This window comes from Equus quagga, chromosome 8, assembly GCF_021613505.1.
Source record: "Equus quagga isolate Etosha38 chromosome 8, UCLA_HA_Equagga_1.0, whole genome shotgun sequence".
Classification (NCBI taxonomy): Eukaryota; Metazoa; Chordata; class Mammalia; order Perissodactyla; family Equidae; genus Equus; species Equus quagga.
In genome coordinates this window covers 107,579,695-107,598,102 of record NC_060274.1, presented here as the reverse complement: position 1 = coordinate 107,598,102, position 18,408 = coordinate 107,579,695, and the positions used below count along the sequence as shown (strand labels likewise).

Below are 18,408 nucleotides of genomic sequence, written 5' to 3'. Positions count from 1 at the left end.
TATGGATGTTAAATTATATTCCATAATTTAACCAATCCTCTATTGCTAGATATTTATGCAAATATAATACTTCTTAGTATTACCAACAATGCCACAAGGAATAACTTTTTAAAAAACTGTTGGGTGCCTTGCAAATTATTCCTTAGGATAAATTCACAGAAGTGGCTCTGCAACAAAGCAGTATTCTGTTTTCCATCTTCCTTTCCCAAGGCAAACCAGACAGACTATGTCTTGCCTCAAGGACTCTACTTGTGGAAACCCGTTTGATTTAGGTGTTCCTTCCCCATGCGGCCGAGATACCCATTTATATTTCTACTCCAACAATTATATTTGAAACTATTTACATGCTCATCTAAATCCCCAATAGACAGTGTGTTTTGGTTTTTATCCCCAATCTACCTGATAAAATATTTGTTACTGTAACATGAGCAAATCAGAGAAAATCTTAATGTGTCTTCTGAGTGAAAAGCAACAGACTTACTGTTTGGAAATGGTTTTTCCAATGTGAGCTACACTGACTGAGACCTTGCCTGAAAAGATTTACTGCCATCTGCTAGAGATCTGGCTCTCTGAACTTGATGCAGAAGCAAGAAGAATGGGAAGTAATCCTTTTCAACTTCTGGGCCAAAAGCTGGAGGGGGCCTCAGGGGCAGCTTCAGATAAAACAGAAACGCACAAGAGAGTTTCCAAGAAATTTAGATGCAAAGAATCCTGCAAATGAAAGAAAACTTATAAAGCTGATTTCTTCTTTAATGGTAGCTATAACATTCTGCACATTGGTGTATCAATGATTAATTATTCAAACTACAGCCCTGAGAGAAGTCCGAGGATTAGTGGAAAAGTAGCAGAGGGATATCCATGATGGAGACTCAACTCTCCAACCCACTCGGCCACCTGACATTGCAGATGAGCAAAACCAAGCAAGCACAGCAACACTCATGATTTCACATTAAATTAGCCAAGAGCTGGGGGAGGCTACTCAAAAGAAATCAAATTAAGGAGGCATGAATGCAGAGAGCATGAGGAAGGGGATGGAGACGAGAGTCAAAGGGAATAAAGAGCTGTTCAGCTGGCTTGCTGGGAACAAGTGTGGCTGTGACCACAGGGAAGGCCCTAGTAGGACAGAAGTCTAAAGCTAGTCCATTCCATGGCTTGTTCTCCATTACTTATAATCATGACTGTAATTCCAATTATAACAAAGATGATTAATCTGCCAGAAAAGGACACACATTTTGATTTGTTTCACAGTGGTCAGCAATTGTTTAGGGCAGTGATTTCAAATTTTAGTGTGCATCAGAATCACCTGAAGGATATGCTAAAAGAGATTGCTGGGACTCAACTCCAGAGTCTCTGATTCAGTAAGTCTGGGGTGGGGGTAGATTTAGGGGTACCTGAGAATTCACATTTTGAACACGTTCCCAAGAGACAATGATGAGGCTGGTCTGAGGACCATACTTTGAGAACCACTGGTTTAGGGAGTCAAGTTGTAACACGTTCAAAAGAGTCAAGGGTCAAGTGTTATCACTTTACTGTCACAACTTATTATGGATTAAAATTACATTCCCAGTATGATAATCTTCAAATGTATTTTGAAACCTCAAGTATTTAGGGGTTGCGTGAAAGGAGCAAAAACCTCTTACTCAAGGGAACAGTGAGATGGAAGAGAATGGACAAGCTGCTCTGGGCAGATAAATGATTGCAGCTAATCTGTGGGGAATGGGAGACTGAAAAACCAAATCATCTAGGAAGGTTAGTATAGAATGACCTCCGCTGAAGGAATACAACCAGTGCAGACTAAAGATTACAGAAAAGATCAGGCAGGGAGGATTTCTTACTACAAGTTCATTATTAGACCATGACCTGCAGAACTACCCATAGCTTTGTATGCAACGTGGCAGATAAACCTAATGGATTCTAAGTTCACCCCAAAGCCCTCACACTCGTCATCAAGATAAGTCTCACAGCTTAAGTTCTATCAGGAGGAACCGGGGGTGGGAAGGGAAGAGAGGGATAGGATGAAGAGAGTGAACAGATCCTCTTAATATCCTGAAGGAGAAAACTATTTGGAAATGGAGACATTATACAGCTCTCCAGAAGTGGCCATTTGTGCTGCCTTAAATGCAGATTGATTACTGCTATTTGGATGTTTGAGTGCATCATCTTTTCCAAAGAAAGGGAGAAGCTAAATTTCCCCACATTCAGCTGTATCGTCAAATCACTTCCCCACACCAGCTCTTTTAATACTTTCCTGTTATCATACCCACTTGCAATAGCTGATCTACCCTACTCCCCAACAGTGAACCACCCCCCAACCCCCAGCCCCACCGACACGTGCTGAATCCTATTAACAACCTCCTGACTGTGACACCCAACTGCAAGCCCAAAATGTAGTGGGATGTGTAACTCCAGGGTTAAAGAAAGCAAGCAATTAGGATATTGAAGAGAAAGAACGGCCTCCTTTCTCTGTGCTGGCTTCCAACCTGTACTGGCATGATGTAAGGCAGCTGGGTGAAGAGGGCAGATGATAATTCACCTAACTCCAGCTTTCTATGATGCTTGGGCTAAAAATCCAACAGTACACCCTGGTGTTACAGGAATCTATGATTACACAGTGAAGAGAAAAACTTCAAATTAAAGATCTGTTTTTAACAGTATTCAGCAGGATCTAGTTTTATTTAAAGAGAATTTTCACTTCTTGAGGTCATTAGATTGAAAGTGAAAAATCTTGGTTTATTTAAAGCTGTACCATTAAACTACTGAGAAGATAAGAACAGAGGCTAGATGGAAGAGATGAATTTCAGGGAGAAGCTCTCAAGAGAAAATTTAATAGAAATGAGAGGTGGAATAAAAAAGATATAAGGCAGGCAGTGTTACCACAGAGGGAAAAAACAGGAGGGGCTAAGAAAACAGGTAAGAAAAGAGAAGAAACAGGAAAAATAGCAATATCCAGAGGTACTATTAAAGTTATTTAATGTCTGTCCCTTTGTGATTGCATGCTTTGTAAAGCTTGAGTCTATTATCTTTTTTCTTCACCACTATTATCCCCAATGCCTGGGACCCAGGATACACTCAAGAAAATGAGAATAAAGAGATGAATGCAAAGCCATCATATGCAAGATAAACCAGCCTTGAACTGTTCCTAAGAGACGAATGATTTGTTTTCTTGGAGAACTGGTTAACTTAGGTAATCTATACACTGTTATAGGATATATTAGTTTTAAAATTTCAAAACACACAAATTCGACACCAATTTTCTCACTGGATTGGTATGGAGATGAAACCTGCTTTTTATCAAGGCATTTAACAAATCAGAACTGTGTCAAGCCAGCAGTGCTGACCTCTTCCATTTAAGAGTCCTAAAGTGAAAGGTTTTAACTTAGCAACAGAAAGTACTGGTTAAGTCTTCACATTTCATTCATAACCAGTATTGTAAATGCCAGTTAATTGAAGATACAGATAGGAAGGACCCTATAAAAAGAGTTACCAACGAGCTTATAGCCTTCTGATCAAAGTCTGTGATGGAAATGCCAGCACAGATTTCCTAGAAGTTCATGTGGAGAGAAGTCTACAGTAGGGAGGGCGCTGTCAACTCCAATGGGTAAAAGCAAGAGAAATTTGATAGGATTTTAATCAAGGACTGCTGTTTACAAGGTCTGGAGACTGGAGATGCAGAAGTCAGCAAGGCAGGAACACTAGTTGGTGGTTTTTGTTTTTAAAGAAAGGGGATGTTGCAAGGTTTGCTCAATCAGAAAAATGTGTCTCTGCAGGAACTGTGAAGACGGGAGCCAAGCCAGAGCTAAGATGGGGGCAGGCTCATGCTTGCCTCGCAAACTCAACACCAGAGTCTTCTTAATCTGCAGTGTGCCTGGCAAGAAAGAGAATGCACACGAAAAGATAAGAGATCCTGCCCTTTTTTCTTCTCCCGAGATAACCCTAACCTCATTATGTATGTCCAGAATGAATCTAAATGTATTTAAATGTGCTCAGACACTAGATGGTTCAATACAATTGCTTTCCCAGTCAAGCTGAGGCATCAATTTCTTTTCTGAATATATACATCCTATCTTGAAATCACAAAATCTTAGAACTAAAGGTACCTTAAAGGAATAAAGCCCCAACTTCTGAACATAAATTCTGTGTTTGTCTGCAATGAACCACAGATTCTACCAGTTTCTACAAAACCTTAAAATATTACATTGAAAAAAGAAACGTTATTGGTAGCTTTAGGGGAATGCACACACATGATATCCTCCAGGTCTGAATGTCCAAGGAAAACAAGGCACAGACCCAGGCTTTGATCTGACTCCAAGCACTGCCAGCTCGTCTTCAGTGCCCATAACAAAAGCCCACTGGGAAAACCTCTAGAATGCTTAGGAAAGTCACATTCTGCCTGTTTAAAATCAAACTGGATGTGCTATACCCACTACATAGCATAAAGCAGATGAGAGATTTTACACCACCTTAGAAAATAAGGAGGGTCCCAATAATGACTCAGTATCTTGGACATACCCCCGGAGGGTAGACAAGAGATTCTGTGAAGGAGTCAAAAGCCCCACCGTAAGTTTAGAACACTCATCAAGACAAGTAACGCAGCTGGCCAGCTGACTGAGATACTGAAAACGAGAATCGAAAATGTTGGAAAGTCAACATGGGGATGAAAAATTATGGTGGTACAGAAAAGAAACGATGTGTCAAACTCCCAAAGGAGCCCATATGATGCCCCTAAAAGGGAGGACCCAGTTCAGGAGTGTCACCAAGAAGTGTGGGTCAGTTGCACCTAAGTTCTTTTTACTAAAAAGATGGAGTGCATACCCTGGAGCTCTCAGCACCCTGGGACAAAATCAATGGCTTTTCAATGGAGCCCATGAGAGAAGCAAGGCCTGAGAGTACATGCAAAAATGCCCAAAGCTTATCTTTCCAGGACACAAGGTAAGGAGGGAGGAGGCAGCCGATGATAGACAACTGAGTGGGAAAGGAAGGCCACCTGCTGGGAATTAGGGGTTTGTTTATCCTTTAAACAAAAAAGATGTGCCTTCCTGGAGATGTGCCACGTAGCTGAGGTATAACGAGGGTTTCCCCAAAGCAGGCAGGCATCCGAACGAAGGAGCGTTGAAGGGTCAGCACACTGAACAGGGCTGCTGAGGTGGTATGAGCTTGCCTCTGGCAGGCAGGTGGATAGGCTTGAAAGCAGTAGGCACACAGCAAATTGGTATTCTTCCTCCTCTTCTGTCTCACCTGGTCTCCCAACGCGTGCATAACGCCTCACTCCCTGAGCTCCCAGCAGATGATCTGAGAAAGGTTGGCAGATCATGCCCCTTGCAGAGGAAGCAACGGCCGCAGAGCCCTGAGAAAGCTCATCAACTCCTAGGCAGGCAGCTGCGCTGACCCGAGAAGTCAGTTGAGTTAACAGGCTGCCCTTTCCCCAAAGCTTACAATGTTTCTCTAAAAGGATTAATGGCCAAGCAGTGCTCTGGAAAGCAAAGTCAACGGAAGAGCACTGTGCCCCACTGCCGATATCACTAGTGATAACCTGAGAGAAAAACAGGTACCCAGGGGTCAGGCACAAGGAAATCTGTTGGAATCAACACCTTTGTGGGGAAGGACTACAGGAAATGCTGGCCCTGCTATGTTCCCTTCATCCACTTATTATTTACCCAGAGTTCCAGGATGACTGAGTGCTATGAATGCAGCAGATGTTATTAATGTGGCCTTTGCTAAAGCATTCGATACAGTACCTCAAGAAATTCTACTTGGGAAACGAATTCAAATTGGCTTGGTTCAGTACACAATCACTGAAGATTAAAAAGGGGCTGAAGGATGATAAACAAAAGACAGTTAAGTGACAGTCCATGCAGTGAGAGCCTTGGGGTCAACACCAAGGCCATTCTTGTTTAGGGTTCTATTCAGGGCCCAGGAAAGGAGTGAAACAACTCGCTAATGAGATCTGCAGAGGACACTAAGCTGGGAGGTGGAGGAACTGCATCGACAGGGGCATAAAATTACAAGGCAGAGTTCAACTGGAAAAAACACAGCAAATCTATCTAGGGAAAAACAGCCCTAAATTCAGATAGTATTCAACAGACAGGTAGGACAAGGGGCAGAAGCAGCATGTACAAAGAGCTTTGACAGGCTGGAATGTGACAGAATCAAGTAAGAATGCTAAGGGAACATGAGGAGTGTATGGGGGAATGGAGTGCTTCAAACCGAAGGGAAACTAAAATAAAGCAGTGTGTCAGAAAATAGGTGGTCTTGAAGTGACGTCAACTTTACCATTAAAAAAAAAAAGTACATCCTGCACTGAAAATATTTTTTTAATGGCTACAAAACCACCATTCCTATCTGACAGGTGGTCCCAGTACTTCTCGGACCTTAATTCACCTCGCTGAGTATCACCATCTAGAAGACGGCCCTGGGGCCACCACCCTGGGGCTCAGTGACAATACTGCTCCAAAGGAAGACTCACTCACTCACAGTTCATGCTGGCCATTTCTCCTAATCCTTTATGAGGCCTCTACTGTCTTACGGCAGAGCCTCAGAGGCTTGAGGAAGTAGTTAATTTCTCTCCATTTACTCAACCTGCAACAGTGCACTGACCCCGAAGCCAGTTTTTCCACCATCAGCCTGAAAGCAATGGCTCAACACAATTATCTCTAGGCCGCTCACTGCTTTAGCAGGCAAGCATCTTGTTACGTTACTTCAGCTCAAAATGATCACTAGACTAAAGACGCTGTTTTTTCCTCAAAACCTGAAATTTAAAAAATTTCACTATCTTTGCATATTCACTAAATGTTACAGTACAACACAGCTACTTCCAATAGCGTAATAAGTGAGTTTGTTGTGGCCTGGCTGTCCAAAGCAGCTACGCAAATTACTTTCATGCTTACCTGCCTGTCAGAATGAAATATTCAGGAGTGGCAGAGTGAACCCAGGGCGGAAAATCCGGGTCTAGATCCCACTGTATTGCTAAGTGCTCCTGCTACTCTGGAAATGCTTAACCTATTCTTCAAGTCACCACCAGATAAGGCTGAGCACACCCAACAGGGAGCCACCCCCCACATCCCACTAAAGTAAGTCTAATCGTTGTCCATTTCCTACAGTAGCTAGATCATCAGATAGCATTTAGAGATGTGAAGCCACATCTCTTTCAGCCCAGCTGGCTTAGTGATAATAAAGGCAGGGAGAGAAGAATGAGGAAGCGAGGAAGGATTAAGAGAAACACCGATTATGGACTCTATATCATCTTATCTTATACTGGTCAATAACGAGCCTTAAATAACCAAAGATGCTGGTGTTTTCACTGAACTCTCTGTGCTCAAGAATCGGATCCTATACAGGGCCTAATGGGAAAAGCCCACAAGAAAGAATCCAAAAACTCACAGCAGCCTGACAGACTGATTTCTTAGCTGACATTCTGTGTGACAGTCTATAGACGCTCTATCCATCAGGATGTGACATGGCGTTAGAGCTAAAAGTCACACATCAGGGGAATATTCTGGGCCAAAGAGGAAGAGAAGTGATCGCGACAACAGAGTCTGAAGTATAGATAATATGTGCCCAAACTATTCCTCCTCTAATGCAGAGGATAACCGGGTAATTACCAAACTTCTAGAACTTAAAAGATCCCAGGTCACAGAAAAATGGCTGAGTGAGGCAAGCACTTGCAACCACTTTGAAGTAAGGGATATATTCTGGTGAGTCCAAGCAGTCGGTTGAGCTGTCCGGGTCAGCTGAGCAATAGCAGCTCAGTTCTTGCTCTGTTTCCTGGGAAGTCTGGGAATCACTCAACTATCAGCACCACCCAGTGACAGAAGTCTCTGTGAGTAAGAGCCTTGAAGAATGTCACTGGTAAGAAATACTGCTGAGCAGTATGCATGTCCTTGGGGCAACCAGCCACAGGGATGAAGGACAAAAGTAAAATGTCACAGGGCTTCTCAAATGCTCTCCTGCCAGCTGTCAGAAGTGTGAAACCAAAACTCATTTCCTAATAAATGTTTTCATTTCCTTTGTGCATGACAAAAGGTCTAGAGGTGATAAAAGGGAGGGGCGGGGGAGCACAGGCCTCTGCAGGTAAGAACCTGAGGCAAATGTCCCGCTGCATAAGTTGGGCTTCACTGCTAGTCCCAGGAAATGACAGCAGGGTGATCGCAAAAATATCTTACATAGTACTTTCTCATCTATGATTCATTTTACATCTACATAGGAATACCATGTCTTAACAAATGCCTATTTTGCAGGTTTAAAAAAATTGAGGCCCAAGTATACTTAATCAAGGTTAGGTAGCATGTTCAGAGTGAGCCTTCTCTTTTGATGGGGGAAAAACTGGAATAAGAAAAGGATACAAGCTTTCTCAGCGTATTGTTTTCCATCACATTTACTCAGAGATAGGCAGGATAGTGGGAAAGAAAAAAGGGGCTGTGCGTCCCTGTGTGTCCATTTTAATAATTATTCAACTCACCTGGCCTCCGCAGCAAGCAGCTCATCGTAGTGAGAGGATCGCTGATCGTCATCCTGCCGATATCTGATCACCGTGGCTAGACCTTTGCTGACAAGAGCCTCTGCAATGTTTCTGCAACAGAAAAGATAGGTCAGTGAGCACTAGAGGTGCATATGGGGCTCAGTCAACAGAAATAATAACAGTTAGCACCTGGAGGTCTTAACGCATCCTGGCAGGGGGAGGAAGAAGCCAAGGACTTTAAGACCAATGAGTTGCTAAGCTAGAAATCCAAATCAAAGGTGGAATAACGAAGTCCCTTAGCTCAGCATTTTTCCTGTTAGTACAGTCAGATGCTATATCAATCCACACATAAAAACTAGCAAAAATATCTGTACAAAGCCCACATTAGGCAGGGCTATTTACAGAATATCACAAACAAGCCACTACCCTCAAGAAAGTCTGCTTTGAAGTACCAGGCACATAGATAAAAAAACAAAACACACAAAAGCATGACCTAAATTTCTCAAAATCTCCTTTCTAGCCTATACTGTAACTACAAAATGTCTTGTTCCAGTTTGGCAATGTTAATAATGTTGGTTTAACACAACACTCAAAGAGCTTCTCTTCTTCTCAGAACTCCCAACAGTGGGTCACCCCCTCAAAGGGGGCTTGTAGAAAGCTAGGCTATGAAAGAGGTGCGGGAGGGTGGGAGAGAGGTACTGGGGTGGAACGGAAGTTCTCTATAAAAAATGGCACTAGATGGGGAAACAAATAAAGTAAAAAGTACAAAATCTGAGAAGACCAGTTTTGGAGCAACACTCCAAATAGTCCTGTTAGGGCAAGAGAATATTCGGATTAGAATTCTGCTTAAAGCAATTCTCAAATGCACTGAATCTTCTCTTCTTCACCAGAACAAGAAAGAGGTGCCAGTGTAAGTGGCCTGCATCTACTAACTAGAGAAGAGCACACTGGAAATGACTCTCAGACAATTAATGAAGCCTATTTTTGCATGGGTCTTCCCCAATCTGGAAAGGGACCTTCGATACGAAGCAATCAAACTGCAAAAACAAATTTTCAAAAATTACCTGTAGCAAGTACTAGAACATAAGAGGCATGACATTATTGGGAGAGAGCGGTGGTTATGTCTTTCTTTGGTCTGTCATAATTACACCAAAGGCTCCACTCAAACCATCTGGTTAGCTGCCCTTTAGGGAGGAGGTATGGTAAGCAACAGGCTACTGTGCCATATGCTATGGTTCAGTGTTTGGAAATGTAGTTAACTCTGAACACACTAGCATTCTCAGAACCTCAGATGTGGAGATGTTGGGAGCCGGACTAACAAGTCTAATGTGCATGTTTAAGCCACTTAAGGGTTCTCTTCATCAAAACCCAGAGATTTATTTTTTTAAAAGAAGAAGAAAAAAATATGTGCGGGTAGAGAAAGGAGAAAAAGATGCTGTGGCTGATTCTCATTATGTGCCCCTCTGCTGCCTGTTTATCTACTGCCAGCATGATATTAATATCTCCAAACTGCCACGGAATTAGCACTTCTCAAAATCCACTCCCACAAAGAGGCTGCTTTGCTGGCCACCTTGTCTCCTGAGTCACCACATAAGCGTGCTGGCAAATGCTGTGATTATCACAGAGCTGGGTTTGGCAGCATGGAGAATGCCAACAGCCCAAATCAGCAGCTGTGGATGTTGATATACGGTGAGACTTCAACTAAAGGTGTCAACCAAGAAGCCCCAAAAGAGCAGGAGGGAGGCTCCACCCACCAAGGAGCCAGAGAGAAGACTGGGGGGGGACAACGCTACTTGTGACAGGTTGAGATGTCTTAGTGATTTGAAATGCCAGAAGAACAAAGACATATTTGTTATTGCATTTTGAATTACTGCACACTGACATTTTACAGTCAATACATGGGGTTTGGAGGAGAAAGTTGGAATGACAGAGCAGGCAAGGAAAAATTCACACAAATAAGCTTCCATATGAAAAGTCAGAGAATTTCAAGCAAAATAGCACCAATGTTTAATGATCCACCCCTGTTAATGCTGCTCAAATCAACTCACAGAATTGGGAGTACCTGCAAGGCCAGCAGAGGGCCAAGGGCACAATCCTTCCCCATCCTACATGCTTCTTGCCCTCCATATCCTCTCAGCAAATGTCTACAGACCAGTTAAAGACTTGAGTACCAGCTCCGCAACCTGCTCACTACCTTTCTCTCCCTTCTCTAAAGCTTAGAGTATAAGCCATGTTATGTTCTCTTTGCTTCTTATCCCTAATTACAGATTTCTCCTGGAGGAAGACTTGTGGTGCTGGTGCTTGGCAGTAAGGAGAGTAAAAGCACACGAAATAATAACAACCATCACTATTGGGCATTTACTACAAGCCAGGCATGTAAGAATAACATTACCTGCACTGTCTTCTTGGTGAATGCTCCCCATGATAACTCATCACACCACATTACAATTAATTCATTGTCTATCTTCCCTTCCAAAGTAGGAGGTCTGAGAGGGTGAGGGCTGCATCTTCCTTGCTCTGGACTCGAGTGTCTAGCACAATACTTTGCATAAAGTAGACAATAAGTATTTTTTGAATGAAATTATTTAGCTCATTTAGGATAAAAAAATTTTTACATGTAGTAAAATTACAGCACATTCTTTGAATTTAGTTTTATGACATCCTGAAAAATTTGAGATACTCTTTGAAGTGTAAGAAAAACACCTAATCATTTTGGAAATATAGCACTGGAACGTTATTTATTATCCTAAGTATATATTAGCCAAGCTTGCCCAGCATAGAATTAGGGACAAAAGCTTTCCACACGCCTTACTAGCTTTTTTCTTTCTCCCCATTATCTAAGACTTGAATTTAAAGAGAATGAAAGCGAGAGAGAAAATGGAATTAGCCTAGATCCATGTACTTGACTCTCTCATTCATTTCTTTTGGCTGCTAATGAAAGGTCAGGAGATATTCCCCCTGGCCAAAGCTCAGAACCCAACCCTGGTGTATTGATCAGTTGCCCAGTAAGAAAAGAGAACATTAAATTCTGTGCCATGACATTATGCTGCTTTAGACAAATTTCTAAGTTCTGCTTTCTTGAGTGTATCAGTAATACTACTCCAATTACACAGGTCTGGCTCAAACAGGTAATTCACAATCAGCATACAAAAAGAGACCTAACAGCCTTGGAAGTCTAACAGCAAGTCATCTCTCTATCAGCTAGAAACACAAAGAGAATTAGTGCTGGGATTGAAACGCTTCTCCAGACTAAAAAAGAAATCTAGGTTCTTTTAAAAGTGAACACTTTCCATTAGGCACGATCAGTGTTGCTGATACAAACACAAGCAACATAAGTGTCATATATAGGCTTTCTCACAAGATCTCCATGCAGTTGACATTTTCCCCACCCATTTCCACAGCAAGCAGGTTGCTAAAAGCTCATATTTTCTCATTATAAGACATCTGTGAAACCATGAGGTACTCTATTCTGCCAATGCAGAGAAAAGGTATTTTATGCCCATACACGAGAATAGGACTCAAAGAGTAGATTTTGGGGCCAGCCCGGTGGCGCAGCAGTAAAGTGCACATGTTCTGCTTTGGCAGCCCAGGGTTCGCCGGTTTGGATCCCCGGTGCGGACATGGCACTGCCTGGCAAGCCATGCTGTGGCAGGCGTCTCACATATAGAGTAGAGGAGGATGGGCACGGATATTAGCTCAGGGCTAGTCTTCCTCAGCAAAAAGAGGAGGATTGGCAGCAGATGTTAATTTGGAGCTAATCTTCCTCAAAAAAAAAAAAAAGGTAGATTTCAATTATGGTAGGCTATATTTGTCTGATCACATTTTCGCCTGCCTTTTCCCATCCCTAACCCCTCCAGCATCCCAAGATTGGAAGGAACCAACAATACAATAATAGGTCAGATAACTGTCCACAATTACCTAGATTACTTAACAGTGTATGTGTAATTTTGAAACAAACTCACAGAAAAGTTGCACATACTGAAACAAAGAATATGCCATCCTTCTTTGATCCATTTGAGTAAGTAACTGACCTGTTATACCATCACCCCCAAAACCTTCAGTGTGCATTTCCTACAAACTAGGATACTTTCCTATATAATAAAAAAAATAATGAATAGACCAAGATATCAATATGGACACATTACTACCATCTAATCCACAAACCTTACTCAAATTTTGCCAATTGTTCCAACAGGGCACTTAGGGGTGAAAAGATCCAGTTCAGAATCAGGTGTTGCATTTAGTTGTCATGTCTCCTTAGTCTGGAATAGTTCCTCAGTCTTAGACTACCATGACACTTTTCAAGAGTATAGGCCAGTTATTTTGGTTTGTCTGATACTTCTTCATGATCAGATGCAGATGATCTTTGGCAGGAATATCACAGAAGAGATGCTGCATCGTTCCCCTGGCCTCCTTTGAAATGATGTATAATTTACTAATGATGTTCATTTTGATCCTTTGATTAGGGTAATGTCTACCAGCCTTCTCCACTGTAAAGCTATTCTTTTACTCTTTATAATTAACTAGTATTTTTTGAAAAGACACTCAGAACTCTAATTTTCATCCCTCATTAAACTCCCATCTTATTCATTTATTTACTTGTATCAGTAAAATGTCACAAAATATCATTTTATTTAAAGAATCATGGGGCTGGCCCTGTGGCCGAGTGGTTAAGTTCACGCGCTCCGCTTCGGCGGCCCAGGGTTTTGCTAGTTCGGATCCTGGGCATGGACATGGCACCGCTCGTCAAGCCATGCTGAGGCGGCATCCTACATGCCACAACTAGAAGGACCCACAACTACAAATACACAACTATGTACTGGGGGTCTTTGGAGAGAAAAAGGAAGAATAAAATCTTAATAAATAAATAAATAAATAAATAAATAAATAAAGAGTCATAATCCACTACTATCATAATTTATTCTGATGCTGAAATTGTTCACAATTTAGCCAGTGTGAGCCACGTCAAGCAGGCTTCTGAGTCCTATGGACACGTCCCCAAACATTCTTTGATAACTCTTTTGCTTTCTCGTATAACATGTTCCAGGCTTATCTTGTACTATTTTCTGCAGCTCTGAAATTAGCCATTTATCTAAGTAGCCCACATTAACATCTTTATTTGTATACATTTCTAAATCTATAACTATTGAAAACCATGTGTGCCAGTCACGAAAATGTGTCTCTGGGATCTATGAACAGGAAACATAATTGACTGACAGTCCCAGCTGCTGTGCTCTGAAATCCATCACTATTTCAGCCAAGGCTATGCTTCCCACCAGCTGCTCCTAGCCAGGGACAGAGTGCCAAAGAGATACTAAGGCAGGCCTATTGCTGAGAGATGTGGGACTCCTCTGATGGGCAACTTTGGCTTGAGGACTTCTGACCAGCTTTATGGAAACTCTCTCAGAACTGCCACCCACAGCTTAGACTTTTCCAATTCAACCTTGCCTCCCTTCTCCACAGACGTTAGCCCTGCATTACAGTCTGATGGCACTCCCACCCTCCTCCAGCTCCCTTCTCATTTTTCCTCAGAAGAGTTTTCCCCTATTAACCTCTTGCAAGTCTAATTCTGGCTTGGCATCAGCTTTTTAGAGAACCTGAATCAACATACCATGAGTTCACAAAGATATCTACAATTGCACTCCAACACTACAGGGTTCACTTTAGTTTTCTTCATTTCCGTATTTGTACCTCCCTTCTCTGACAGTGGGAAACCCAGCTTCCATTACTGAATACTTAAATTTATATGGACAACCTTCTCTATACATACATACAGAGTCTCACTCACATATTCTGTGACTTCCATGATTTGGTCCTAATAGTAGAGCTAATTTAAAGGGAATACATTACTTGATAAAATAGAACAAATGGATAAGTATGTCAAAACAATGGGCATAGGGACTAATACCTTAACAAACACACAAACACACATGCACCTCTTCATTTTCCATCTCACTAAGAATAACAGATAACTCTCAATGACTCTAGCTCATAGATCTCTATCTAGCTGTTCGAGCTTAACATTTTCCACTTAAAAACCATCTACATTTTGGGCTGGCCCTGTGGCTCAGTGGTTAAAGTTCCACTCTCTCCACTTTGGTGGCCTGGGATTGCAGGTTCAGATCCTGGGTGCAGACCTACTTCACTCATCGACGGTCACGCCATGGCGGTGACCCACAGACAAAGCAGAAGAAGACTGGCATGATGTTAGCTCAGGGCAAATCTTCCTCACCAAAACAAAACAAAATCCATTTACATTTTGTCAGTCACTGAGGTATTCGTGGAGATTACAAAAACAGAATATTTTCCTTAAGGCAAACATACACGTGGGCACATACTCAGAATAAAGAAAGCCCATAAAGAAATGCCTCTACACTATATTTTAGTCAAGGCTAAAGACCTGAAAGATAGTTAACACCTCAATTCATTCATAACAGCTACATCATCTATAGTAGAGGTACGTGTCTCACACGTATGCACGCATGACACACATACACACATTCCCCATACAATTTCTTTACAAAACTTCAATGCTCTATGGTCAAATTTCATAAACTGAGCACAAAATGCAGCCCCTGGCTATTTACTGTGAGAGAACATGGATCCAACAGGGCATGAGCATGAAGCCTGGGCCACGACCCTCAAAGACTCCACTGTCTCATGCTGGAAAACTGCCTCCACTCTCTTTTCAAATTGGTTGTACCGTGGCCACAGGACAGGCTTTCTCACAAGTGCTGGGATGGAGATCCCCAGCTGACAGGGTTCCAATATTGATTTCTAACATACCAGATGGCTCGTCTATCTCACTTCTCCTCAGCTATACAGGGATGTTCTACTGTGGGGGTGAACCACAGGGAAGCCACAGGTGCTGACATCTTTCTTTGCAAATAAGTTGAGACAAGGAAGGAGGGAGAGGTCACCACAGGATCTCATAAGGAGGTTAGAAAGCAAGGAAGACTGGAAAACTATTTTCTTCCGAATATTATGTCCACTTTTCCTCATATATGTGGAAAATGTAGGCTTTCTACTCTAAAAGATAGTGAACAAGTGGGGAACATGATTAATAGCTAACAGGCCTGAAAACCAGGCTCCCTTCATATCTTTTCTATAAGTTCACTCTAATGTCCATGTTCTTTGAGGCAGGAACCTGACAATTTCGGGCTTGAGACAGACTTGGCTTTTACAGGCTGACAAAATAAGGCTGCAAAGGGCGAGAGTGAAATTCTAGATAAGAGGGATCTACAGACAGTGGGAATGACCAAGTATCTTTTATTAAGTTACTGTTTTCCAACCAGGCCTCAAACTAAGTCCTAGAGAGCAAAAGGTAGCTTCCAAAAGCTACCATGATGACGTCTCAGGGGTCACGCTTTGCTGCTCCCACCGAGTGTCTTTTATCCTCCAATATCCAGTGACTGAACTCCCATGAATCTGGAACAATGATTCCTCTCCATTTTCTTCTTAAAATATATCCAGGAGGCACCTCCCACATAACCAAGCAGCATATGTAGACAGGAGATTCTGTTTTAGAAGCATCGATAATTAGACACATCTGAGGTGGCACAACATCCTTTATAGATTTATCATATCTCTCCTCTACCACCTTCCCTATTTTTTTCATTCCTCTCTTGAACCAATGTAATTCTAAAAATAAAATTGCTTTTGATCCTTTTACTTTTAAGGGCTCCTTTTTCCTTTTAACAAGTCCTGTTGCCAGGATAGCCACCAAAGGATCTGAGCAGTGGACAGGGACTTTCCCAGAACTCATGACACAGATGGAAAACGAAGAGGAAGATTCAAATGCCTCGATGCAGCCAGGCTTTCGAAACTAGTGGGAAAAACAATGATTATCAAGGGCCGTATTAAGGCATGTAGAGTCTTAGGGCAGGACAGCCTCACTCGAGACTCTGAGAGCCAAAGGTAACTGCTTTCGTCAACTCACCAACCCAGCTGTGGTTATATGGAAGGTAAGGCATAGCATGACCCACAGAGAAGCATGACCCCAGAAAGCCAGACTCAAGATTGGGCAAGTATGGAATGGGACTAATCTGAACAGCCTTAGAAGCAAACCAAGCAGAAAAGGACTCTTCTGAGCAAAGCTCTCCAGCAAGTTTTAGTTTATATTTAACAAGCATTCAGAATATGCGCGGGTTCTAAACACAACTGTTCTGTCGATGAGAGCATTTTCTAGAGATTGGAGTCGAGATATGAAAATCAAGAACTCTTGGGAACAGGGACTGTCTTCTCATTGCACTTTAATGAATACTAATCATTCTTTCTCATGGGGAGGGGGCTATAGAAAGAAAACAATGAAGAATGATATGAACTTAGTCCAATTTTAAGAACCCAAAACGATGCATGATTAAAATGAAACCAAAGGACACCTGTAAACAAGACTGGCGGAAATGAAGAAAAGAAAGAAAGGAGATGAAGGAGGGAGGGCAGAAGGGAAAAAGAGAGGGAAGAGGGAGGGGAAAGGGAAAAGAAAAAGAAAAAAAAGCATTCCATGAAGAGTACTGCTTTGTAGACAGATAATTCCTTGAGTCCCCACAGCACATCCATCCCACTTCATTATTAATAATAGGCTTACTTCTGAGCACCAATAAAAGCCTCTCTAGCTTCAGAGGCCATGTCCCACTGAGCGCCAACAGCAGCCTTCACTTTGGAAAGAAAAGAAATAAAACCAAAGATATCTAGGGGCCAGGATTTTAAAAGTGGGTGATGAAGAGATGTCACTTCATATTCAATTCGCCAACAATAAAGAGTAGAGAATTAAGCTATCTCTGGGTCATATCATACCCATTACCTTATTTTCTGGTGGTCTAGTGGTTAAGATTCAGCACTTTCATTACTGTGATGCTGAAAGCTGTGCCACTGGTATTTCAAATATCACCAGGGTGGTGGACAGGTTTCAGCGGAGCATCCAGACTAGGAAGAAGGACCTGGCCACCCACTTCTAAGACAGTGGCTATGAAAACCCTGCAAACAGCAGTGGAGGATTGTCTGATACACCACTGGAAGGTGAGAGGATGGCGCAAAAAGACTGTAGGCTCTGCTCTGCTGCAGGCAGGACGGCTAGGAGTTGGAATCGACTCCAAAGCACTAACAACAAAAACCTTATTGTCACTCATTCCTACACAAGGGCACACCTATCCTTGATCTCCTGAAAGAACTAACAGGAAAATAAGATGAAAGCAGTAGAATTAAACACCTAACTTACTTCATAACACTGGTTAGTGGAGAAAATAGTGTTGAAAATATGGGTTAAAGTGATTTAGAAAACAAGGGGGAAGAAGCATAACATCAAATAGTTGTGTTTACTAAATAGATGATTTTATTCTGCCTCCAGGATTTCTGCAGTACTGTCATCTTATTGCCACCTCTTATTTGATAGTTTCATTTATTCAGGAATATCATTGTTCCGGCTTTATAAGGCAAGGAAAACTCTGGTATTATACTCCACTGGCCAGCTCCTCTCTGAGTCTCACCGCACTTCTAAGTCAGCAAAGTATCTGAGGAAGTCAGGACAAAGATGAACCTTGGCTGAACGATGAGGGGCATGTTAAATATAAGTAGCAGTAAAACAACGCCCATCTTCAAATATCTAATTTTCCCCGATCTCCAAATGAGACAGAAAAAAAAACAACAGTCAAGAAAAAAATGTCTGTTTCGTAGAGGGAAAACGCAAGGACTTATCTGACTCTCGTTTATACTATAGGACAAAACACAGGGAATGTACTCAAAGCGACATTCCCTCTATTAGACAAACACGGTTCTTTCCCAGAAGGAGACAGACACATCTTTCAAAAACAATTAAGATAATCAATTAAGTACTGGATCTAGCTTGAAGAAAGTAAAGTGTCTAACAAATATGCGCTTCCAATCCAGCCAAACTGGTCCACTCATTGCTAAATATGCCAGGCATTTACATTTCCAACTATTTGCAGGACATGTGA

The 18,408-nt window shown here is 42.0% G+C and overlaps 1 protein-coding gene across 1 annotated transcript in view; it reads right to left on the bottom strand.

The window, feature by feature from the left end:
* Window positions 1–18,408, bottom strand: part of SND1 (staphylococcal nuclease and tudor domain containing 1) — a 402,639-nt gene that overhangs the window by 179,841 nt on the left and 204,390 nt on the right. Inside the window, exon 13 of the mRNA XM_046669618.1 lies at window positions 8,456–8,566. Coding sequence (XP_046525574.1) covers window positions 8,456–8,566 — 111 coding nt within the window. The remainder of the gene's footprint in view (window positions 1–8,455; window positions 8,567–18,408) is intronic.